Here is a 19,530-nt window from a genome sequence, read left to right as displayed (position 1 = left end):
AAATATAAAATTTGGGGTTTCTACTCCACGTTCTTCTTTGCAATTTCTATCATGTCTCCTAGTTTTCTTGATTTCTGTCAAGCTTTCTCCAGTGAATCGATCAAGATCTTTCCATCTCTCGTGCTCTCTCCATATTTAATCTCTCAAGCTCTCCCCAAATTCATTATCAACTCTCATTCTAAACTTTTCCTGAGTTTAAGGGTTTGTGAGATGAAGAAGGAATTTGGTTCTATAATGATTTGAGAGTTAGTGGCTGATGTTGTTAAGAAGAAGAGTGAATTTTATTACTTATCGAAGATCTCGGTGAAACTTGAGAGATTCCGACCCATAATTCTATTGCTTATAGAAGAACTCGGTTAAGCTCAGGAGTACCCGACCCAATCTCGATGATTTGACTCTTCAGCAAGTTAAGCAAGTCATATCTCGAGGCTCAATCTCAGATCAATCTCGACACACCCGATGCTTTGTTCCCGATTCGTTCGGTGAAGGAGCGGTTACTTCCTAAGACAACTCGGTTACTTTATACTACTTTGTAAAAATGAATAATAAATGGTTGAACTTTGTATTAAAAATCAGCAAGAGAGAGAACTTTGTATTAAAAATCAGCAAGAGAGAGAACTTTGTATTAGAAATCAGCAAGAGAGAGAACTTTATATTAGAAATCAGCAAGAGAGAGAACTTTATATTAGAAATCAGCAAGAGAGAAAAAAAGTTCTAGAGGAATAAAACTCATCTTTGAAATTCTCTAAATTTGTTTGATCTTGGAAGAAGTTGAATAAAATTCCATGGCTACTTCGAAGTGGACATAGCACTATTAGCCGAACCACTATAAATTTGTTTTGTTCGTCTACTATTTCTTGAAATCTCCATTAATGCTTTTTTTTCTAAGCCCTAAAAATCTACTCGTCGAGGTTAATATGATTTCTGCCTTTTATATTTCCGTTCGATTGCATGTCTTGAGCGAGTTAGGACAATTGTCCTTGAAATTGAGATCAGCATCTTTCATATAGCAGATGTCCAGAAGATTGTCGAGAGGTCCCACAATCAAATAAATTTGTAGGTGACTTTGAGTGGTTGTGAAAAGAAAATACCGGCAATGGCTAAGTTATAAAAAATCTCCACCACTTAGTGGTGATACAACTCTGTGCTCAACTGTACGTATTGGGTGACGTGTGATTGTTGTATCATATAAAAGAAAGAGAGAAAGAAAAGAAATGGTAAATCTAGGATGAGGATAATGCTTATGGGTCCCATGAGTTGCAGCGTTCAAACTGGGATTTCTCCGAATCTCGCTGGTTCCTTCACTTTGGTTTGCAATCCCAATCCGAGGAGAGTTTCTTCATTCCTTCCCAGAAATAGAAGTAGAATTAGAATTAGAAGTAGAAGTATAAGTAGGGTCCTCCTGATCATTACTAAACGCCATTTCAGCAAGAACAGAATATTTCATTCTCAAGCACAACCTCCCCTACTTTCTGCCGAGAGAAGATGGAATTTGTCTGTGTATGCAACCACCTCTCTGGACCTTCCGCTGCTTCCCTTTGGTGTCAATGACGTAAATCACCAACCCCTTCTCTGCATTTACTTCAACTTTTATTAGCTCTGCACCAAATCCCCAAACCTATGTAATCTGAACAAAAATCAATTCCTTCTTTTACTTTCTATTTTGTGTCCATGGTGGATTTTGTTTCTCTTTTTCTTAGCTATCTCTTGAATGTTTTCTGTAGCTCTTCTTTAATATAACGTCTTTTCATCCCCTCCAATCTTCCTTATCTTTCATCAACTGCTACAACACTCGACTCTTTCTTGTTCGTTTAAAACTGTATTCCAGATTCTTACCTGCTTTGCAGGTTCTTGTTCCGTCGGAGAGTAAAACACTGCATCTCTATGAAGCCAGGTATCTAGCTCTATTGGATGAGGTACATACTTTTATACACATTTAGCTTATATAATGTCACATTTGTGTATCAAGTCTGGTTGCTGCTACGAATTGCGCATGTTTGTCCTGCATGGACGCGCTTTCAAATTTCTGTCTTTTATGGTGTACAAATCTTAACATCATGTAGCTGTTTCATTTTTAGATTGGCTAATCATATTGATTTGTGTTCTGATCTGTGAGGCTGTCCATCAGCTGCGTCTTTAATCTTTTGTTATGCATTAACATCTTAGTGGGATCTATCTCCCTTACAAGTTAGAACAATTTAAAACAGGAAGATACCAAGTTTTTGTTTCTTATTATGATAATGGGGTTTGGTTTTGCAGTACGATTTTTTTAATTTGAATAGGCTTAATGTGCTAGTAGTCCATAGTTTTCGAGCATGTTTGGAATGATTTTTTAAGCGTTTTAAAATATTTTTGTTTTCACTTAGAAATAGTAGTTTTAATTCAAGTGGGATGGAAACAAGGTCAGTCTTCTACTTATCCGTGGCTTAAGTTCTGTGTGTGTACATATATGTATATCATATTTATCTATTTGCTTTCAATTCCATGTGATCATGTATTCTATAACTCCTTGGTATGTTCTGCTGCTGGAGCCAATTTGGTCCTTGTTCTATGATAAGATTTTGAGTCTGCATGCATTCCTCAACCTGTAAATATTTCATATTCTTTTTGGTTTTCTCCGCTGCAAACCAAAGGAATGAGGTTTGTGCAAATAGCGGATCAAGATGAGTGATTTCTCCTTGTTTGGAAGGGATGGAACTTCTTCTCGGCCCCCAAACTGTTCGACTTGCTGATTATCTTTCTACTTCCTGCTTTTCCTTTATTGACATTATGATATTCTTCAGTTAATTTTTTTAGTGGTGCTTGCTTCAGTCCCACTGTGGTGGTTGATTGGTTGGTTGGTTAGCCTTTGAATTTAGGTTTACCTTTTTGGCATTTTTGGTTCTTTTCTTTTTCTCCCTCTTCTTCTAGGGGAGGGTTTATTTTTTATTTTTTTCTTCCTTTTCATATATCGATGAAATTTTTGCTTTTTGTAAAAAAAAAAAAAAAAAAAAAAAAAAAAAAACCGAGATGTATGTAATGTCATCATTTTTTTAGAAAAAGATTTTTACTTGCTCTATTTATTCAAATCAGCCCTGACTTGAGCATACTAGTTGCAGTCTTTATTTAGGAAGAACAAACTTTTCGTGCATTTTGTGTTGGATCCTGTCGCTGTCAGTGACTCATCAAGGGAAATATCGTTTGCAGCTAGACATGCTTGTTTAGTTTTTATTGAGAATGTAAGTTTCAAAACATTGAATATGTATATATACGTATATATCTTTAACGTATACACATGAAAATATTTTGATCTACAAGCAGTTTCAGCTAATTGCAGGTCGAGAGATTGCAGGTGGGGGCATTAGTTACCATCAGAGGAATTGGACGCGTCAAAATCATTGAGCTTCTGCAAGCAAGTGATAAGTGAATTGATTAAAACCAGTTCTTTATTTACCCGTAAATGAATTAAAATCAAATGCTAATTTGTGGTCATTTTAACCATCTTATGGTATACTATCTTTCCAGGTGGATCCTTATTTACGTGGCAGAATTTTATCTGTGAGGGATAATATTGTTCAAGATGAATGTTCGTTAAGTTCAAAAGTGATGGACGTCAAAAACGTTCTTCATAATTTGAATAGTTTGGAGATCAAATTGAAGGTATGGCTTTTTCCCTCTCTCAGCAGCAGTTGTTTCTAAGAAATTGAACTGGAAGGCACTTGTGGGGCAGTAGATCTTGGGTGGGTTTTTGGAAGGGTAAAAAATTGTGTTTTCAGCTGATTAAGCAAAATTTCCAAAGGTCTGAAAATTTCGATTTCATGTTTTTTGGTTACATTAATTTTCCCTCCCATTCCCAACGCCATGTCCCATTTCCAGTGGGTTCCCGGGGAAAAGTGAACGACTTAACCTTTAAGTGAGACACCTTCAGGGAATCTGCCATGAAGGAGTTTTCTAGTTGCTTTGGTGGTATGCCTTTTTGTACATCATTTCATTCTCTACAACTGAATAACCAGGCTCCCAAGGAGGTATTGTTGCAGACTCAAATACTGAACTCACTTAATTGGGCTGTAAAGGGTATATATGTGGACATTGATCAAAATTTTGTACCATCGTTGGCCGAAAGAGTATCGTTCGCAGCCTTCCAACCAATTTCAGGTAAATTCTCTTTGAACCGCACAACCTATTTGCTTTCATTTTCTAGTTGAACTTGTAGTTTGAGTTTCTACAATAGAAGTTCTAATTTCCTTTTCAGGAAAAAACTAAGTTTTAAAGTTAATATGATCTAATTAATTAATTTATTTATTTATTTTTCAGGATCAACTAAATCTGAATTACAGAGTTTGCAGCTAAAAAAACTCAAGGCAATGGATATGAAGAATACACTTGAAAGGCTAAATAAATCATTGAAATTAATAAAAGAAAATATTTCTACGGTGGCAGCCAAACTTGCTATACAATCAATTGAAATTTAGTAGTCTGAAAACTATGGCTTGGACATTCCGTGGTGATGATAACCAACCCCAATCATGAAAGGTTGTGAAGTTGTCAACGTGGGAGTTCATTTTACTTTGTTGGCCATACATGCAATCCTAAAACGTATTTATGCTATTTTAATTATTTTGTTTTTTGTTTTTTCTTTTCTTAAAACTGATCTAATAAATTAAAGGACAGACATTGGTACACGTGGGTACAACCGCTTAATCGTGATAACCAACCTCAATCATGAATGTAGGCGTTATTCGACAATGCAACTCCATTTCAAGGTAGAATTGATTGTTTCAGGCTCCAAATCCACTTGAAAATAGCTCTAGTTTCTCTCTCGGCCTCCAAACCACAAAGTCTACATGAAAACTTGAAGAAACGAAGAAACTGTATAGAGCTGAAATAACAATGGTGAGGGATATTGGGCCAAATTTAACATAACCTGTTTGTAGTGTTGCAGTAAGGTTATAGAGTCGAGGCACTGTCCTGTCCTGCAGCATCGAGTTTCAGCAGTAAGGTTAGCGTTGTAGGGGTCTCCTACTTTCTGTTTTTGGCTCCTTTTTGCTTTGTTTCATGCCTTGAGATCATTTTGTTCCTAATGTTATTTTTTTCAATTCATATTTAAATTTCTTAAACATTCGATCAAATACGGTTCCAACAAAATCAACATAGGAAAGTATCAAATAATTCATTTTTTTTTTGGTGTTACATATTCAAATAATGGGTTTTGAACATGTGGAGTTTTATCCGTGGAAATTTTTTAGACTTTACGAAAGAGAAAAATGAAAGGACCTCATTGGGGAGGCCAATTGTACCCCTCCAAAATGGATGAAATTGGATTACCAGTTTTGATGCAAAAATAAAATTTGAGTGTGGAGCATCATTGATATTTTTTTTTGGGAAAAATCTTCCCACATTCTTCCGAATTAGACCACTTCCTAGTTGGATGTAAATTAAATCATTGGCCAAAATTGGATCATTTTCTTTAAGCCATAGCATTGACTATTTTGGACCATTTTGTGTGCAATCTAGTCCACCACTAAAAAGCATCAATTGTAACCTTTAGTTCATTTTTCTGCATCATAGACCATTCCAAAGATACGATTCCACACTTATCAACCCTACTAATCGAGCTAAAGAATTGCAAAACAAAAGAAAATGAAAAAAAACCAACAAAACACTAGTTTTGATGCAAAAATAAAAACTGAGTCTGAAAATCACTGAACAATTTTTTGGAATAAAATTCCAACATTCCTCAAAATGAGACCATATAAGGGTCAAGTGTGGGACTCTTTGACATTGATCAAAATTGAGTCATTTCTTTTGTAGGTTATAGCAGCGGCCATTTTTCGAACATTTTTGGTGAATATCTCGATCCACCATTAAGGAACACCAATTGCGAGCCTTAGCTCATTTTCTTGTGCCATAAACCATGTTAAAGATACGATCCCACGCTTATTAGCCCATAATAATTTAACTAAAAAAGTGCAGGACCAAAACAAATTAAAGAAACCTTTGGATGACTAGTTTGGACACCAAGATAAATCCTAGTTTGGGACATCACTGGTAAAGTTTTTCTAAAAAAAAAACTTTAATATTCCTCCAAATGAGACCACTTACTAGTTAGATGTTAATTTTCAAGTTTTTTTGATATTAGCAAAAAATATGATCATTTTTAGTAGGCTATAACGTTAACCATTTTTTGAACGTTCTGAGTGCCACCTTAGTCCACCAAGAAGGAGCGCCAATCGTGATCCTTAAGTAATATTTGTGTCATAGAACTTGCAAAAAATACAATCATTCACTTATCCGCCCATAATCATTAAATTAAAGAGGTGCATGAACCAAAATAAATAATAGAAACTGTTCTAAGACTAATTTGAATGCCAAAATAAAAACAAGGCTTCAAAGTAGTAGTAATTGGTGCTTGATCTTTTTTTAGGTTTATGCATTTTGTATTAACAGATTATGTATCACACTCCCTCCCGAACCACTTACTCTTAACTCGAGAGACGATGTGAAGTCAATCGATACTGTCTCTTACTCGATGATACTTGTTGATCCTAACTTCTTAGACCCTGACTTAATTCAAAATTCAGCGGAAGCATAAAACTCATTTTTATTTTAAGGAAAATTAAGTGCAACTCATCTTATTACAATCTTATATAAAACATGGTATTCACAAGGTTTTGACCATATCTAGACTTCTAATATATTTCTTCTCACAACAGTATTACATAATCATAACAACTTTGCAATTTCTTCTAAAAGACTGGTTGACATGGCAACAATAAGCTCGACTTAGGCAACATGATCCTTACTTGGAAAGTGAAAAAACATTTTGAAAGAATGAGCTGAAAATGCCTAGTGAATGATATTTTCAAAACATAATTTCTAAATAGTTATACTCAATGCTTTAGGTTTAAACATATAATCATTGAAAACATAGTACAGAGTAAAACTTTTAGAAACTTTTCTAAGATTCCTCAACACATCCATAAATACCTTAAGCTATTTCATACCAGTTTCCTACTATACATCCATAACATAACATATGTCAAGTTGAACCGGAGCTTCCTCACATAGGCATTATGCCTTCACTAATGTAATCGTCCTAGGCTCCTCTATAAAGCCATAGCATCAGTAATTGGAAATCATGTGTGCACATTCAGAGGTAATTTGTAGAGTATTGGCATAACTCTATGAAAACATTTATAATGCAAATACTTGCATAACTTGAATTTAGCTTAGAAGCTATTGCTTGTATAACTTGAAACCATGCTTGGTAAACAACATTTAAAACAAGTTTTACTCACTCACTTGATCCTTCCTTCCTTAGCTTGAAAAATTTCACAGAATTTCACTTATCCTGAAAATAGTTGTACTCCATTTAATCCCTAATAATTAGAAAATATCTAAACTTCAAGCAAAAATTGCTAAAACATCCAAAAATTCTCAAAATTGTCCAAAAGGCTGGTCGATGTGCATGCATAGGCAGCAGGCTTGGCACGCGCACAAGAGCCATGGGTCGCTTGCTAACCTCCCCTGTCGCACGTTGTGGTGTTGTGCGCATGGTGTCGCGTCCCTTGGGACCACCAAGGCCACTTGTGTGCTACCCCACCTTGATGCTCTGCAACTCGATGCAATATTAAAAAATTGGTGGCTTTTTCAACTAGAAGCATAACTCAACTTTTGAGCTTAATAACTTAAAATTCAGAACTCTAATCCAGAAATTTCCTTCTACAAATTTGCTTAGAAATATCTTAGCTAGCTTACTTCAAGATTTCAACTTTTAAGTACAAGAGATGCATCTTATAGCCTCTGAAAACTCAGCATTGCTCAAAGTAACCTAATAAATGACTTTTTATGCTTCAACCCCAATGTTAGTCTTCTTCCTCAACTCTTTTTGGTCTAGCAACTTTATCCTTAATACTAGACATAATTTAGGAGATTTTGTCGTTGGAAAGTGGTAAATGGCAAGAGTAGTTGGGTAGCATTCCTTCTCTAAAGTTTCTTTATTTGTAGAGGTCCTTGCTTTGGATACCTCCTTCTCACACTTTCCACCTCATGCTTGCATGGCCAACACTTGACCACCTCCTTAATCACTTTACACCTCCTACTAACCTCTTTACCCCTCATCCTTGCATGAATCAAAGACCTTACATGTTGTACACCTCATACTTATTACCAACAAAATTTGTTTGTCTTGAAATGGCCCTTCCCTGCTGTCAACCCCTTTCCTTGTCGATCTTTACTTTCTTTGTTTGTTCCAGGCTACCATGATGCTCAAACTATAAAACTCCAATGATTTTATGTTACTTGAATCATATTACCCAAATGTCATGTTTAACTAATTCATTAAAATAAAATTCCTCCTTTAACCAAAGCCATTACATTTGTCTTAAGAGGTTTTCAAGAGTTCTTTGATTCGGGTGTAATCACCGTCAACCTTAGTGAGATCTTTTCCAAGTTTTTTCTTTTTAATATAAACTTAAAAACCAATAGACACAATCCATAATCATCTCTTGTTCTTTAAAAGACCTGGAAATTCTTAAGATTCAAGGTTTACATTTACGAGCTAAAATATTTGGGGTTATATCTCTAGACGAATCGCTAACACATTTAAATAAAGGTTTAGTCTCATAAGTTGTTCATTTAGGAGGCCAATAGTACGACCCAAAACCACATTTGAACAAAACTTTAACTTCCCCAAAGGGATATTAAGAAAATGATGACTTGAACTCTAGTTATTTTTTATTATTATTTTTTAAAATCTTTTTTATCTTTGTTGTTCAAGCTAATCGATTTGGGATTTCTAGTTTCTATTTTAGGTGCTTGGAGTTTTTTATTTGAGGATTATAGATGTAAAAGTTTAGAGTTTTATCTCAAAAAATATCTACGATCAATTAAAAAAAAACTCGAAGGGACTCTTTTGCAAAGGTCGATGATTTAGCCTATAATGTCGATTCTAAACTAACATCTTAGAATTATAATTATGGGTTGGAAAATACCAACTTTCCAAGTGTTATCGTAAGTTTTTGCGACGAGTTGGTTATAAGGGTTGTTTAGAACTACCATAAAAACTGTCATCTGTACAATGACGGTTACTCATGATGGCAATTCATAACTAGCATCAAATCTTGCGACTTCATACCTATATGATGAAGATTAGCTTATGATTTTAGTTCAGAATCATCCTCACATCTGATAAAAGAAAAATCTCACGTCATTAAACAAGTATGTCAATTTGTAATTAACATTGTATACCTAATAGATGACGGTGGTAAATTGACCTTGTGTCTATTCAACCTATTTTATTTAGATGGCGTTTAATACCCACCATTGTTGTTACGGAAAGAGACTTACAATCATTTCTACCGTTTAAACTTTAAACTTAATACTAGCAAGTTGGATTGTGCAGAGCTTGTCACCGCACAATTAATTTTGTCTTGCGGGTTGAGTTGTTTTCCCCTCATTGATTGTCGATCCATTTGTCTAGTGTCAATGGAGTCTATCTAGATATTTTAGGAAGGACAAAACAACAAGAAGAAGAAGATAAGTTTAAAAGAAAAATGAAGATAAGAAATTGGTGATCTACATGGAAACTTATAGGTTGCGTCTGTGGGATTTTATGTCCCCAACTCCCAACAGGATATTTTTAGGATATTTGTTTTGGACGTCATCCATTGGCTGCTCTGCAAATCTTTTGTTGGCTAAGAGAGAATGGGATTTGCCTCTGCCGGAGCGCAGTTGATTTCCCTTCCACCAACTGGGAGCAGTAGCCGCCGTGTCGAGAAGCCAATTCAGCCACCTTACTCCCAATTTGCTTATCCTCTCCCTTCTGTATGTTTATTTTCCCTTTTCTTCTCTACCTTAAATGTATTCCCCAACATGTTTACTACTATGATGGAATCCTCATTTTCTTAAGAGTAAAGGATTGAGCTTTCTTTTTTTTAGTGGAAATACAATAATTGGGGTGATTGGAAATGGAAGGGTAAACTGCGTTATTATAGCGTAAAGGGCCGAGTGAAGGATGATGATGATGACGCTTGTGAACTAGTGAATGGAATGGAGCTTTCAATTGGGGAACAACCTCATCATTCAATTCCTGCATATCTCTTTAAGGCAGTCAAGAACAATAATGGAACTGCTATTCTTCTCTTGTCCGATCTCTTTGCCTTTCAAGATTCTTCCATTAGAGACTTTGCTTATCGTCTCGCTTGCAATGGCTTCAAGTATGCTGCCCTAACATTCACATTCAATTCCAATTTTGTATCAAATAATATGTAAATGTTAAAATAATAAATCAAAGTTAACTAAATATATATTATAACAATAGAAAAATATTTATTGCTCTTTCATTTTGAATTATGTTTAAGAAATTTCAATTACAAAAAAAATATTAATAAACATTGTTTTGAAGAATTGTTAAAAAATATTTATAAAAAGTAGAAAATTTTCAAACCTATACATTTATAGAATCAATGATAGTAAATTAGATTGAAATTAAAAATACACTTTGAAACAAGGTTTAAAAGTTGTGTCCCGTAACATTTTGTGCCAAATGCATTTTTTTCCCTCTTAACGACGCCACAATTGTTTGCTGAAGTTGAACTGCAGTGTCTTACTTCCAGATTTAGTTAACGAAGATCCATGGGAGAAACCGCCAGCTCAACACTCTGCAAAACAAGAGATGCAGAGGATTGCAGAAGACATAGGAACAGTAACAAAATGGTTGACCGACGAGTTTTCAGCGGCAGGCCTCTCAAGGAAGCTTGGGATCATAGGATTTGGTTATGGAGGAGGCCGAGTAATAGATGTTCTAGCTCGAGACAAGGGTGCCTGTTTCTTGATTGGAGCCTCCCTCTATGGCACTGAGGTAGATCCATCACTTGCCACCAAAGTCAAGGTTCCTGTGTTGCTCATCTCAGGGGACGATGACCCACTTTGTCCAGTGAGTGTCATGAAGGATTTGGAGAAAGGGATGGGAGAAGGTTCCAAGTTAGTGATATTTGAAGGAAGAGGCCATGGCTTTGTTCACAATCCTGGATCTCCAGAAGAAGATGATGATGCTGAACAGGCTTTTCTAATGCTTAGAAATTGGCTACATCACGGCTTGATTGCAACTAATAATTTAGCTAACTGCCATGGGTAATATAGTAATAAATGAAATCAATCTGATTCTTGTCCCCGTTACTTCGATTCCAAAATGCCGAAGGCCAGGGGGATGCCGCACTTTTGCGCAATTCAGCAATGCGATGAAGTCATTAATAAACACATACTTTCAATTGGTGGGATCAATGTGTACATAATTTCTAGGCTAAAATTGATTTTGCTAAAATTTCAACGATCCATATCAGACGAGTTATAACTAAAATGGTAAAAACAAAAACAAAAGCGAAACCTAAGTTTCATCAACCAGAGTCCAAAATATTGTATCAAGTTTCCCCACTACATAAGCCATCAAACTGCAAAGAGTATGATACAAAAGATGGTTGTCAAAGCATGAATTAGATAAACAAAGTGAGGGTGGCAAGAAGAGTACTTATTGATTTCTTTTTTCCTCTCCAGCTCGGGAAACTCTATGAGCAACAGGGAAAAGTTACAGATGCTTACAAAAATCTGCAGCGTGCATGGAGGTGAAATATAATGTCAACAAGCAAAAAAGTTTGTATTACACAATGGAAACCAAACATGGGAAACGTAAGCTTCAACAATCTCAAGTAAAATTACGGTTTCACATCCATTCAATCTCAAGACGGCTTGCTTCTCACATGATTTGTCCTTAATCTTGACCCTCCTGGATAAAACCAAATGCCAACCAGATATTAAAAAATAAAAATGCCGACAAATCATATCTGCTTTAGAAACTTCAGGAAACGGCAAATGGATTCTCCTTCAGTTACAAATATATGAACAAAAAAATGTGAACGGAATGAATATACGGACATCAATTTCTACATAACAAGAAACCAAACTACATGTTAAAATAAATAAATATCAACAACAACAACAACAACAATAATAAAAAGGTAGCAGCTAAAAGACTAGCTATTCCTGTGAAGCAAATATTAGAAATGTGCTTGCACAACGAGGACAAGCAACTTGACGTTTTAGATTCTTTTCCATAGTTGGGTTTATTTATTTTAATTTTAATTTTTATCATTACGGTTATAATTAAGTGGGCTAGGTTTGGTTCTTTTCCTTACTTCGACAAGTTTCCCCGTGTCTAGAAACCATCCCAAACTAAGAAAAATACAAATACATTAAAGATGCCCACTCAATTTAAGGTTCCTTTATTTTGCTTCATAGGTCCCAAATCTCCAACCCATATTTTTCCTATTGTCAAAAATAAGAAATAAGACACATTATAATTATGATAAAAGAAAAACAGATCGGATACCATAACCTTTTGGGAGGGCTATCTCTCACAAAACAGCATGCCTCTCTCACACGACAGCATTCCCAGAACTCCAGTTCCCTCCCAAAGCCTGAACTCCTATTTATAATCCTCAACTCGAACATAACTCCAAATAATATTCTCAATATTTCCGTACTAACATTCCTTAACAAGGACCATCAGGACACCTATCACCATATCATCATTATTCTCTTACTATTCTGTTATAAACACTAAAAAGTTGTCATTATTCTGTTATGAATGCACCAAGAAAGATCAAAATCCACCGAATAAAATAAATTGTACAAGAAATTCTGGATGAAGAACAAATAGAAGCTAAGAAGCACAGACACTTTAGTTTGGCTAGCATGTCCATGAACCTGTCCGACACATGAACACTTTGACGCTGGGTGAACATCTATCGGACACTTGTTACTGCAACAAATGCATTAGACATGTATAGAACACTCGATTGAATATACTAAAAAGACACATATATGACAATAATAATAACTTTTGAGAGTAGAATACATGAAGCTAAGTCTTTTAAGCATATAAATGCATCTTTTACTAAGAAATGCTATATATTTTTTAAAAAAGAATATTTTAAGAAACATTTCCTTATTGTGTCGTGTACTAGATTTTTAAAATATGACATTTCGCTGTGTCGTGTTGTACTTGTGTCCTGCATCCGTGGATGTGCTTCTTATAATAGAAGAGGTGCCATCAGTTTTACTTTTTCACAAAAGCTACATAAACAAGGATAGAAATAAACATGAGATTTAAATTTTTGGACATATAATACCCACCAAGAGACCTAAGACACCAGAAAAGCACAAACATCAAACAGGACACGACACAGGCATGGCAACAAGTCAATTTCTTGGGAAATGTTGGGCAGACACGTTGGAGATACTTTATTTCTCAAAAGTTTGTTGATTATTTTTTGTTAATGAAATAACTTTCATTGATAACAAAGGAAAGAAACAAGGGGATAAAAAAGACAATCCCTCAAAAGGAAACACAATTCAAGAAAAAGGCTCCAATTGTGCAAAATAGACCATAGACTAATTTAAAAAGCTGTTTAAAATCAAAGCTCAAAGGGAAACATGAAATATAACAAAGGACCAAACATCCAAAGGGCCATTCTCCTAACTTTTAAGAATTCTACCATTTCTCACACCCCAAGGATCCCACAAAGTCCCTCAATATCCCCCTTAGACAATCTCCAGGACCATAGTGAACCCACATGGACCTGGGGATTTGTTCCTATTGCACCCAAAGGCTGCTTTTCTAATCTCCTCCCTTCCCTATCTTCGTAATCGAACACCAATCAATGCCATTGATAAACGGTTTGTTAGTTACATGTGGACTATAAAGATTGGAGAGAATTTCTTTTTCAATTTTCTTTTCTTTCCAAATGATCTTTCCTCTTCCATTTTCCATCAGCCCAATGGAATTCTTGCTTTTTACCACTGACCAAAAGATGTTAGTCTCCTCTAGTCCAAATGACCATATTTTGATTTCAACTAACATTTTGTTACCTAACTACTAACCAGATCAACAAACTCCACTTTTATGGATTCTTGTTTTTGTTTCAAAGAATCATCCAACAGACCCTTCATCTCTGCCAGATTAATCCCAGCTACTGATTCATTCCATCTCAATGATCAAGGGGACTTAGAAGAAAGATGTTTGACCAGATATGCAAACCTGAAGGGTCACAAGTGTAATTCTGAAAACTCAAGAATGATTGGCCAATGATCTAACAGCGCTCTCAGCCCCACCACCTATCTAAACTCACCAAAATAAAGGTGCAACCACATGGACAATTTATTAAATGTTAGTATGGTGTCCCAACCACATGGACAATTTATTACAAAAAAAGGTAGTGTATTCAACAGACAATTCGTCAAAAATACTGTATGTGCTTTCAGGATGAGTTGTGTGTCTGGCACATATTACACCCTATCAAATAAAAAAGGTTGATCAAATAATATCATGTTAAACAAACTAAGGGTCGTTTGAATTGACTTAAGAAAATTTTTTTTCAAAAATTTCATTTTTATTTAAAATAAACTTCAAAATCTGTTTTTAGTGTCTTTCAAACACCTAACCTTTTTCCAAAATGACTTATTTTTTAAACTAAACACTTGATAATGTATTCCAAACACACCCTAATTCAAGGAGATGATTTTACTGTAAATGTGAATTTCACCTGTGAAGGTTGAGCCTCAGTGATTTTTGGAGACGTGAATTTGGCGGTGGAACCTTGAAATAAAGAATTGCAATCTGTGTATGCTGACCCAATGCCCAATCCAGCACCAAAAGCAATAGATGCCCAACGAGTCACCGGACTCCCTAGTTGTTAATCACGACACAGTGCTCATTAGTGAGTTTATTAGCATCAAACAACCGAAGTTTCAGAAGCATGATAACACATTGATTAACGAGTTCGGTACTTCAACATAAACAACAAAAGAAGCCATTTATTTTGCAAAAGTCCTGTATGTCCGCAATTGGCTGACTGGATTAAAATTCACAAGTTTTCTTAACAAAAACGTGGAAAATTCTGACATTTGGAAATGGATACACGAGTAGTACAGAAAAAAAAATTGTCAGCAAATATGTGAAGACCCAAGTTACGCGAACCTAAATTTAAGTTTATAGTCTTGTCTAGAATAAATCTGTACATCCCTTTCATTCATAGACAAACATACATCCCAAATCGACAGACGAAAAAAATCTTAACATACGATTGATCCAATAGAATAACATGCAATTCCAATTTATAGGAAATAATAGCAAGAGAAAGAAATGCTTAGGTTAAAACTGCAATGTTTCCCATCCGCCATGTGAAGATTAGGAAACTATAAAAAAGTGGAAATAAGAAAACAGAATGGGTGAGAAAGAATTATGATTATCATTACTGAAGAAAAGGAGGCCACCAAATGCACCAGCGAAGGAAGAGTAAACGAATCGACGCAGAGTCAAATCAAGACAAGCATCCCACTTGGCATTCAAATCGTGGGGTGGAGGCACAACCCCTTTGTTCTCAGCCATATCCAGGAAGGAATTGTCAGACGCTATCAAGGGATATAAAGTTGTATGATATCCTCTCCCACTTCCTTCCTTCAATCTTCTTCGTCTTCTTATTGTCCTGCAATTCTTTCGGCTTTGTGAGAAAGGGAAAAAGGGTAATGGCCGTACCGTATTATGAGGGTTTCCATCGGACCTTTGTCATGCATCCTTTGCTAAGCAGGTTCAGCCCGGCCCCTTTCGTATTTGGGCCCATTGATATTTAAAAGAATAAGGGTAATTAGAATGGACATCCAACTTTTTTAAGGGACGGCCGGCAATTATATGTATAACAGTAAATATAACAAAATCTATTCAAATATTGATATATACTAATAAACTCTTTCAACAATACTTTGCTATATTTATAATTTTTTAAAAATATTGTTACACTTAATAATTATTCTAAAAATTGCTATTTATTATAATTATACTTCATTTTAGAAAATCGACTCTTATCTTGTTTTAAGAAATAGCAAAAGAAAAAAAGAAAAACTACCGTACCATGAATTTAGGATGATTTGATTTTCTGTTTGTTTTCCCATTTTACCCTTGGAAAATTTTAAGCCAAGAACTTTGTTAAATATATGAGTTTTTGTAATGTATAACAGATTTGGTATAAAATATTAAGGATATGGCAATTTATGAAACAATTTGCAAATATAGCAAATTGATGATTTTTTTAAAATATATTCCAATATTACCCTTGTTTTAAAAACAATCCTGGCGCGAATTTCTCCTCCTTCATTCGTCTGCGTGATTTTCTCCTTCTCCAATATATTCTCCACGATTTTCTCACTTCTTCCGCCTTACCATTCTCAAGAACGCCTTCTTCCGCACGACGCCTTGTTCCGCCTCCAACGACGCCTTCGTTCGCCTCCAACGACGCCTTCTTCCGCCTCCAACCAGTCGTCATCTTCGGTCTCCAACCAGTCGTCATCTTCAGTCTCCAACCACAACTTCTTCCGCCTCCAACCATCTGGTATGTAGTCTTTCATTTTAGTTTCATTAAATCATCTGGTATGTAGTCTTTCATTTTAGTTTCGTTAAATCTCTAGATTCTTTCTTTTTAGTATTTTAGTTTTTCTGTTTGTAATCTTGGATATGAATTCATCTTCTTGCAGAATTACATGTCTATCATTTTCATTTATTAATGATAGTGATAGACTTGTATCCTAGTGTATCACTGATAGAAGTCTATCACTAATACGCTATGATACAAGTCTATCACTGATAGACACTTTGTCTTCTAGCACTAATACACTATTTTTTGCACATTCTGCAGTAATTTGGAATTATGATTAAACTTCCCATAGTAGTGTTTCACAGTGGACAGTGGGATGATACAAATAGTTACTTGAATTACAAGACTACAGGTGTATTGGTTGATGAGATGATGTCTTTTGAAAATTTTGTGAGTTTGATATTAAGAGAAGTTCTATTTGATGCATCTCCTTCTTCAATACAACTGTCAATTTTATTGGATTATGGTATCACTAATATTCAAACTGTGGTTCAAATTCAAGAAGATAAAGATGTTACTTGGTTTCTAAGTTTAGTTAAAGGGCAAATTACAAGACATCCATTAGTTGCCCATGCTATTGCTCATGTCCCTGATATGGATTTAGAATGGTCTAGTGTTGTTGACAGTGGGATGGATAATTTGTGTTCTTTGCTGCCTTCTTCTTCCATTGATGACGATTTTCAAATTCTTACGGATATTCATGTTAGTAGCTTGTCTTCTACATTTTATTTGAAAGAAAAGGATATGTTTGCTAGCAAGGAATTACTATCAAAGTCATTTTACTACATTGCTATAAAGAACAACTTTGAGTTCAAGACTGTGAGATCAAATTCTAAATCTATTGAGTTTAAGTGCTCCCAAGATAATTGTCCATGGTATGTTCGTGCATCTCGTTACAAGGGTGGGGAATTATGGCGGCTAAGGAAGTATATTGCTAATCACAATTGCTCCATAAATGTTATTCAAACTACTCATAAACAAGCATCTTCATCACTGATTAGTGATTGTATTGGAAAAGACTTTAGTTCTTTTGATCGTTCAACTCCAAATGATATTATGATTCACATGCGTACTAAACTTGGTGTAAATGTTAGCTACTATAAAGCGTGGAGGGCAAAGGAACTTGTTATGAATTCTTTGAATGGTGAAGCAAAAGAATCTTATGCCTTGATTCCAAACTTTTTCATGAAACTAAAAGAAATTAACCCAGGTATGTTTTTATTCTTACAATTTATATATCATCAATCAAGCTTTTAATGATATGGTCTATCACTGACAAGTTCTATCAGTGATAAGCCTTATAGTAAATGAGCATATCATCAGACGACTGGTGTTATGGTGGTTTACTATAGGGTCTATCAGTGATAAACCATATCAGTGACAGACCTATAGTAAAACTGATACAGAGGGACATTTTAATAATATTTTTTATTTCAGGTTCATTCACTGCTTATGAAACTGATACAGAGGGACATTTTAAGTACTGTTTTATGGCTATTGGAGCATGCATTGAAGGATGGAAATATTGTAGGCCCAATATATCAGTTGACGGTACATTTTTGAAATCTAAATATGGTGGAACTCTTTTGACAGCCTCAACAATTGATGGTAATAATCAAATTTTCCCATTGGCCTTTAGTATTGTAGATTCTGAAAATGATGCATCCTGGAGATGGTTTTTTGAGAATATAAAGAATAGTTTAGGGGATCGGGAAGATTTAGTTGTAATATCTGATCGACATTTAAGTATCCCAAAAAGTGTTCATAATGTTTTTCCAAATGCTGAATATTGCGTTTGTTTGCAACACCTTCTAAAAAGTTTGAAGTTGATATATAAGGACCCTATAATTGATAAGCTCTTCTTTAGATGTGGAAAAGCATATACAGTTGTTGATTTTGAGACTAATATGAGATGGATGGAGTCTATGTATCCTAGTATACGAGACTATCTTAGTAAGGTTAATTTTGAAAAGTGGGCTCGAGCATATTGTACAAGGAAAAGATATCAAATGATGACTACAAACATTTCAGAAAGCTTAAATGCAGTTCTAAAAGAATCTAGAGATTTGCCCGTTGCAGCATTACTCGATTCTATCAGACAAATACTTCAAAATTGGTTTTATGATCGAAGAAAAGTTGCATGTTGTATGAGAACTGTTTTAACTAGTTGGGCTGAGGGAGAATTACGAATTCAACATCAAAACTCAAGAAGCTTCACAGTAAGTTTTTGTGTTTCAATGTTTATTTATTTAGTTAAAGGGTAATGTAACAAGACCTATCAATGATAGACTCTATCGCTGATAGATTCTTATCAGTGATTGTTTATATCAGCGATAGATTCTATCAGGGATAAACCATATATGTTGACTAAGTTTTTTTTCTTCAGGTTAATGCTATTAATGATGTTGAATTTCAAGTGATTGATGGAAGAAAACAATTTATTGTACGGTTAGATTGCAAATCATGTACCTGTCGCGTTTGGGATCTTGATGAAATTCCATGTGCCCACGCTCTTGCTGTTCTTCGTGGGCGTAATATGAATACTTACTCTTTTGTTTCCAAGTATTTTTTGTCAAGTACTTTGATTTCAACTTATACTGGATCAGTTCGTCCGGTTGGGAACCATGCCAATTGGAAATCTATTGGGATTGAGAATAACATACTACCTCCAACTTTCAAGCGTCGAGCAGGACGACCGCGAAAACAAAGAATATTATCAATTGGCGAGAAGAAAAGTCACTCAAGATGCAGCCATTGTCATCGTGCTGGTCACAATCGTAGAAATTGCAAATTTCCACCATTTTTACAGTGACGTGATATTATGTTTTCTATAATAAACTTTTAGCTTTAGCATATAGAGCATTTATTTTGTGTGTGTAGTAAATACTTTCTATTTGTTTGATTCAAACCGTTCAATAATAATCTACCTTTTTCTCACGACTATAAAAGTAAAAGTGACTTTATTGTAAAGTCTATCACACATAGTTTCTATCAACAATAGATTTTGTAAAGTAATAATATGAAGTAATCCACTATAAAGTCTATCATAGATAGTTTCTATCAAGGA

The 19,530-nt window shown here is 35.0% G+C and overlaps 4 protein-coding genes across 15 annotated transcripts; 3 read left to right on the top strand and 1 right to left on the bottom strand.

The window, feature by feature from the left end:
- The first annotated feature begins 972 nt into the window (after positions 1-972).
- Positions 973-4,606, top strand: LOC103498728 (uncharacterized). 5 transcript variants are annotated; one of them, XM_008461460.3, is made up of 7 exons: positions 973-1,552; positions 1,848-1,916; positions 3,099-3,218; positions 3,317-3,391; positions 3,505-3,639; positions 3,993-4,134; positions 4,294-4,606. In XM_008461460.3, exons 1-7 carry the CDS (start codon positions 1,229-1,231, stop codon positions 4,449-4,451), a joined length of 1,023 nt encoding a protein of 340 aa, XP_008459682.2. In that variant the 5' UTR covers positions 973-1,228; the 3' UTR covers positions 4,452-4,606. The 5 variants fall into 5 exon arrangements, with proteins under 5 accessions (XP_008459682.2, XP_008459683.2, XP_050946033.1 ...); XM_051090076.1 differs by having other exon boundaries at positions 1,176-1,552; positions 3,093-3,218; XM_008461462.3 differs by having other exon boundaries at positions 1,409-1,552; positions 1,829-1,916.
- Positions 4,607-9,265: 4,659 nt separating this feature from the next.
- LOC103498731 (uncharacterized) lies at positions 9,266-11,262 on the top strand. Its single transcript, XM_008461467.3, has 3 exons — positions 9,266-9,804; positions 9,919-10,196; positions 10,582-11,262. Exons 1-3 carry the CDS (start codon positions 9,685-9,687, stop codon positions 11,114-11,116), a joined length of 933 nt encoding a protein of 310 aa, XP_008459689.2. The 5' UTR covers positions 9,266-9,684; the 3' UTR covers positions 11,117-11,262.
- A 132-nt stretch (positions 11,263-11,394) lies between these two features.
- On the bottom strand, positions 11,395-15,627 carry LOC103498730 (uncharacterized). 8 transcript variants are annotated; one of them, XR_539638.3, is made up of 4 exons: positions 15,292-15,572; positions 14,580-14,722; positions 12,713-12,796; positions 11,395-11,761 (listed from the first exon to the last, which is right to left on the bottom strand). XR_539638.3 is itself a non-coding variant. In XM_051090070.1 (4 exons), the coding sequence occupies exons 1-3, from the start codon at positions 15,422-15,424 to the stop codon at positions 14,105-14,107; spliced, it is 327 nt and encodes a 108-aa protein (XP_050946027.1). In that variant the 5' UTR covers positions 15,425-15,575; the 3' UTR covers positions 12,235-12,549; positions 14,075-14,104. The 8 variants fall into 8 exon arrangements, 7 of the variants coding, with proteins under 7 accessions (XP_008459687.1, XP_050946029.1, XP_050946028.1 ...); XM_051090070.1 differs by lacking the exons at positions 11,395-11,761; positions 12,713-12,796 and adding exons at positions 12,235-12,549; positions 14,075-14,155 and having other exon boundaries at positions 15,292-15,575; XM_008461465.3 differs by lacking the exon at positions 12,713-12,796 and having other exon boundaries at positions 15,292-15,627.
- A 925-nt stretch (positions 15,628-16,552) lies between these two features.
- On the top strand, positions 16,553-19,400 carry LOC127150976 (uncharacterized). Its single transcript, XM_051090050.1, has 3 exons — positions 16,553-17,673; positions 17,901-18,682; positions 18,850-19,400. Exons 1-3 carry the CDS (start codon positions 16,737-16,739, stop codon positions 19,273-19,275), a joined length of 2,145 nt encoding a protein of 714 aa, XP_050946007.1. The 5' UTR covers positions 16,553-16,736; the 3' UTR covers positions 19,276-19,400.
- Positions 19,401-19,530: the final 130 nt, after the last annotated feature.

Source organism: Cucumis melo, chromosome 9, assembly GCF_025177605.1.
Source record: "Cucumis melo cultivar AY chromosome 9, USDA_Cmelo_AY_1.0, whole genome shotgun sequence".
Classification (NCBI taxonomy): domain Eukaryota; kingdom Viridiplantae; phylum Streptophyta; class Magnoliopsida; order Cucurbitales; family Cucurbitaceae; genus Cucumis; species Cucumis melo.
The sequence above is the reverse complement of the archived record's forward strand: the minus strand, read 5'-3'. Positions and strand labels throughout refer to the sequence as shown.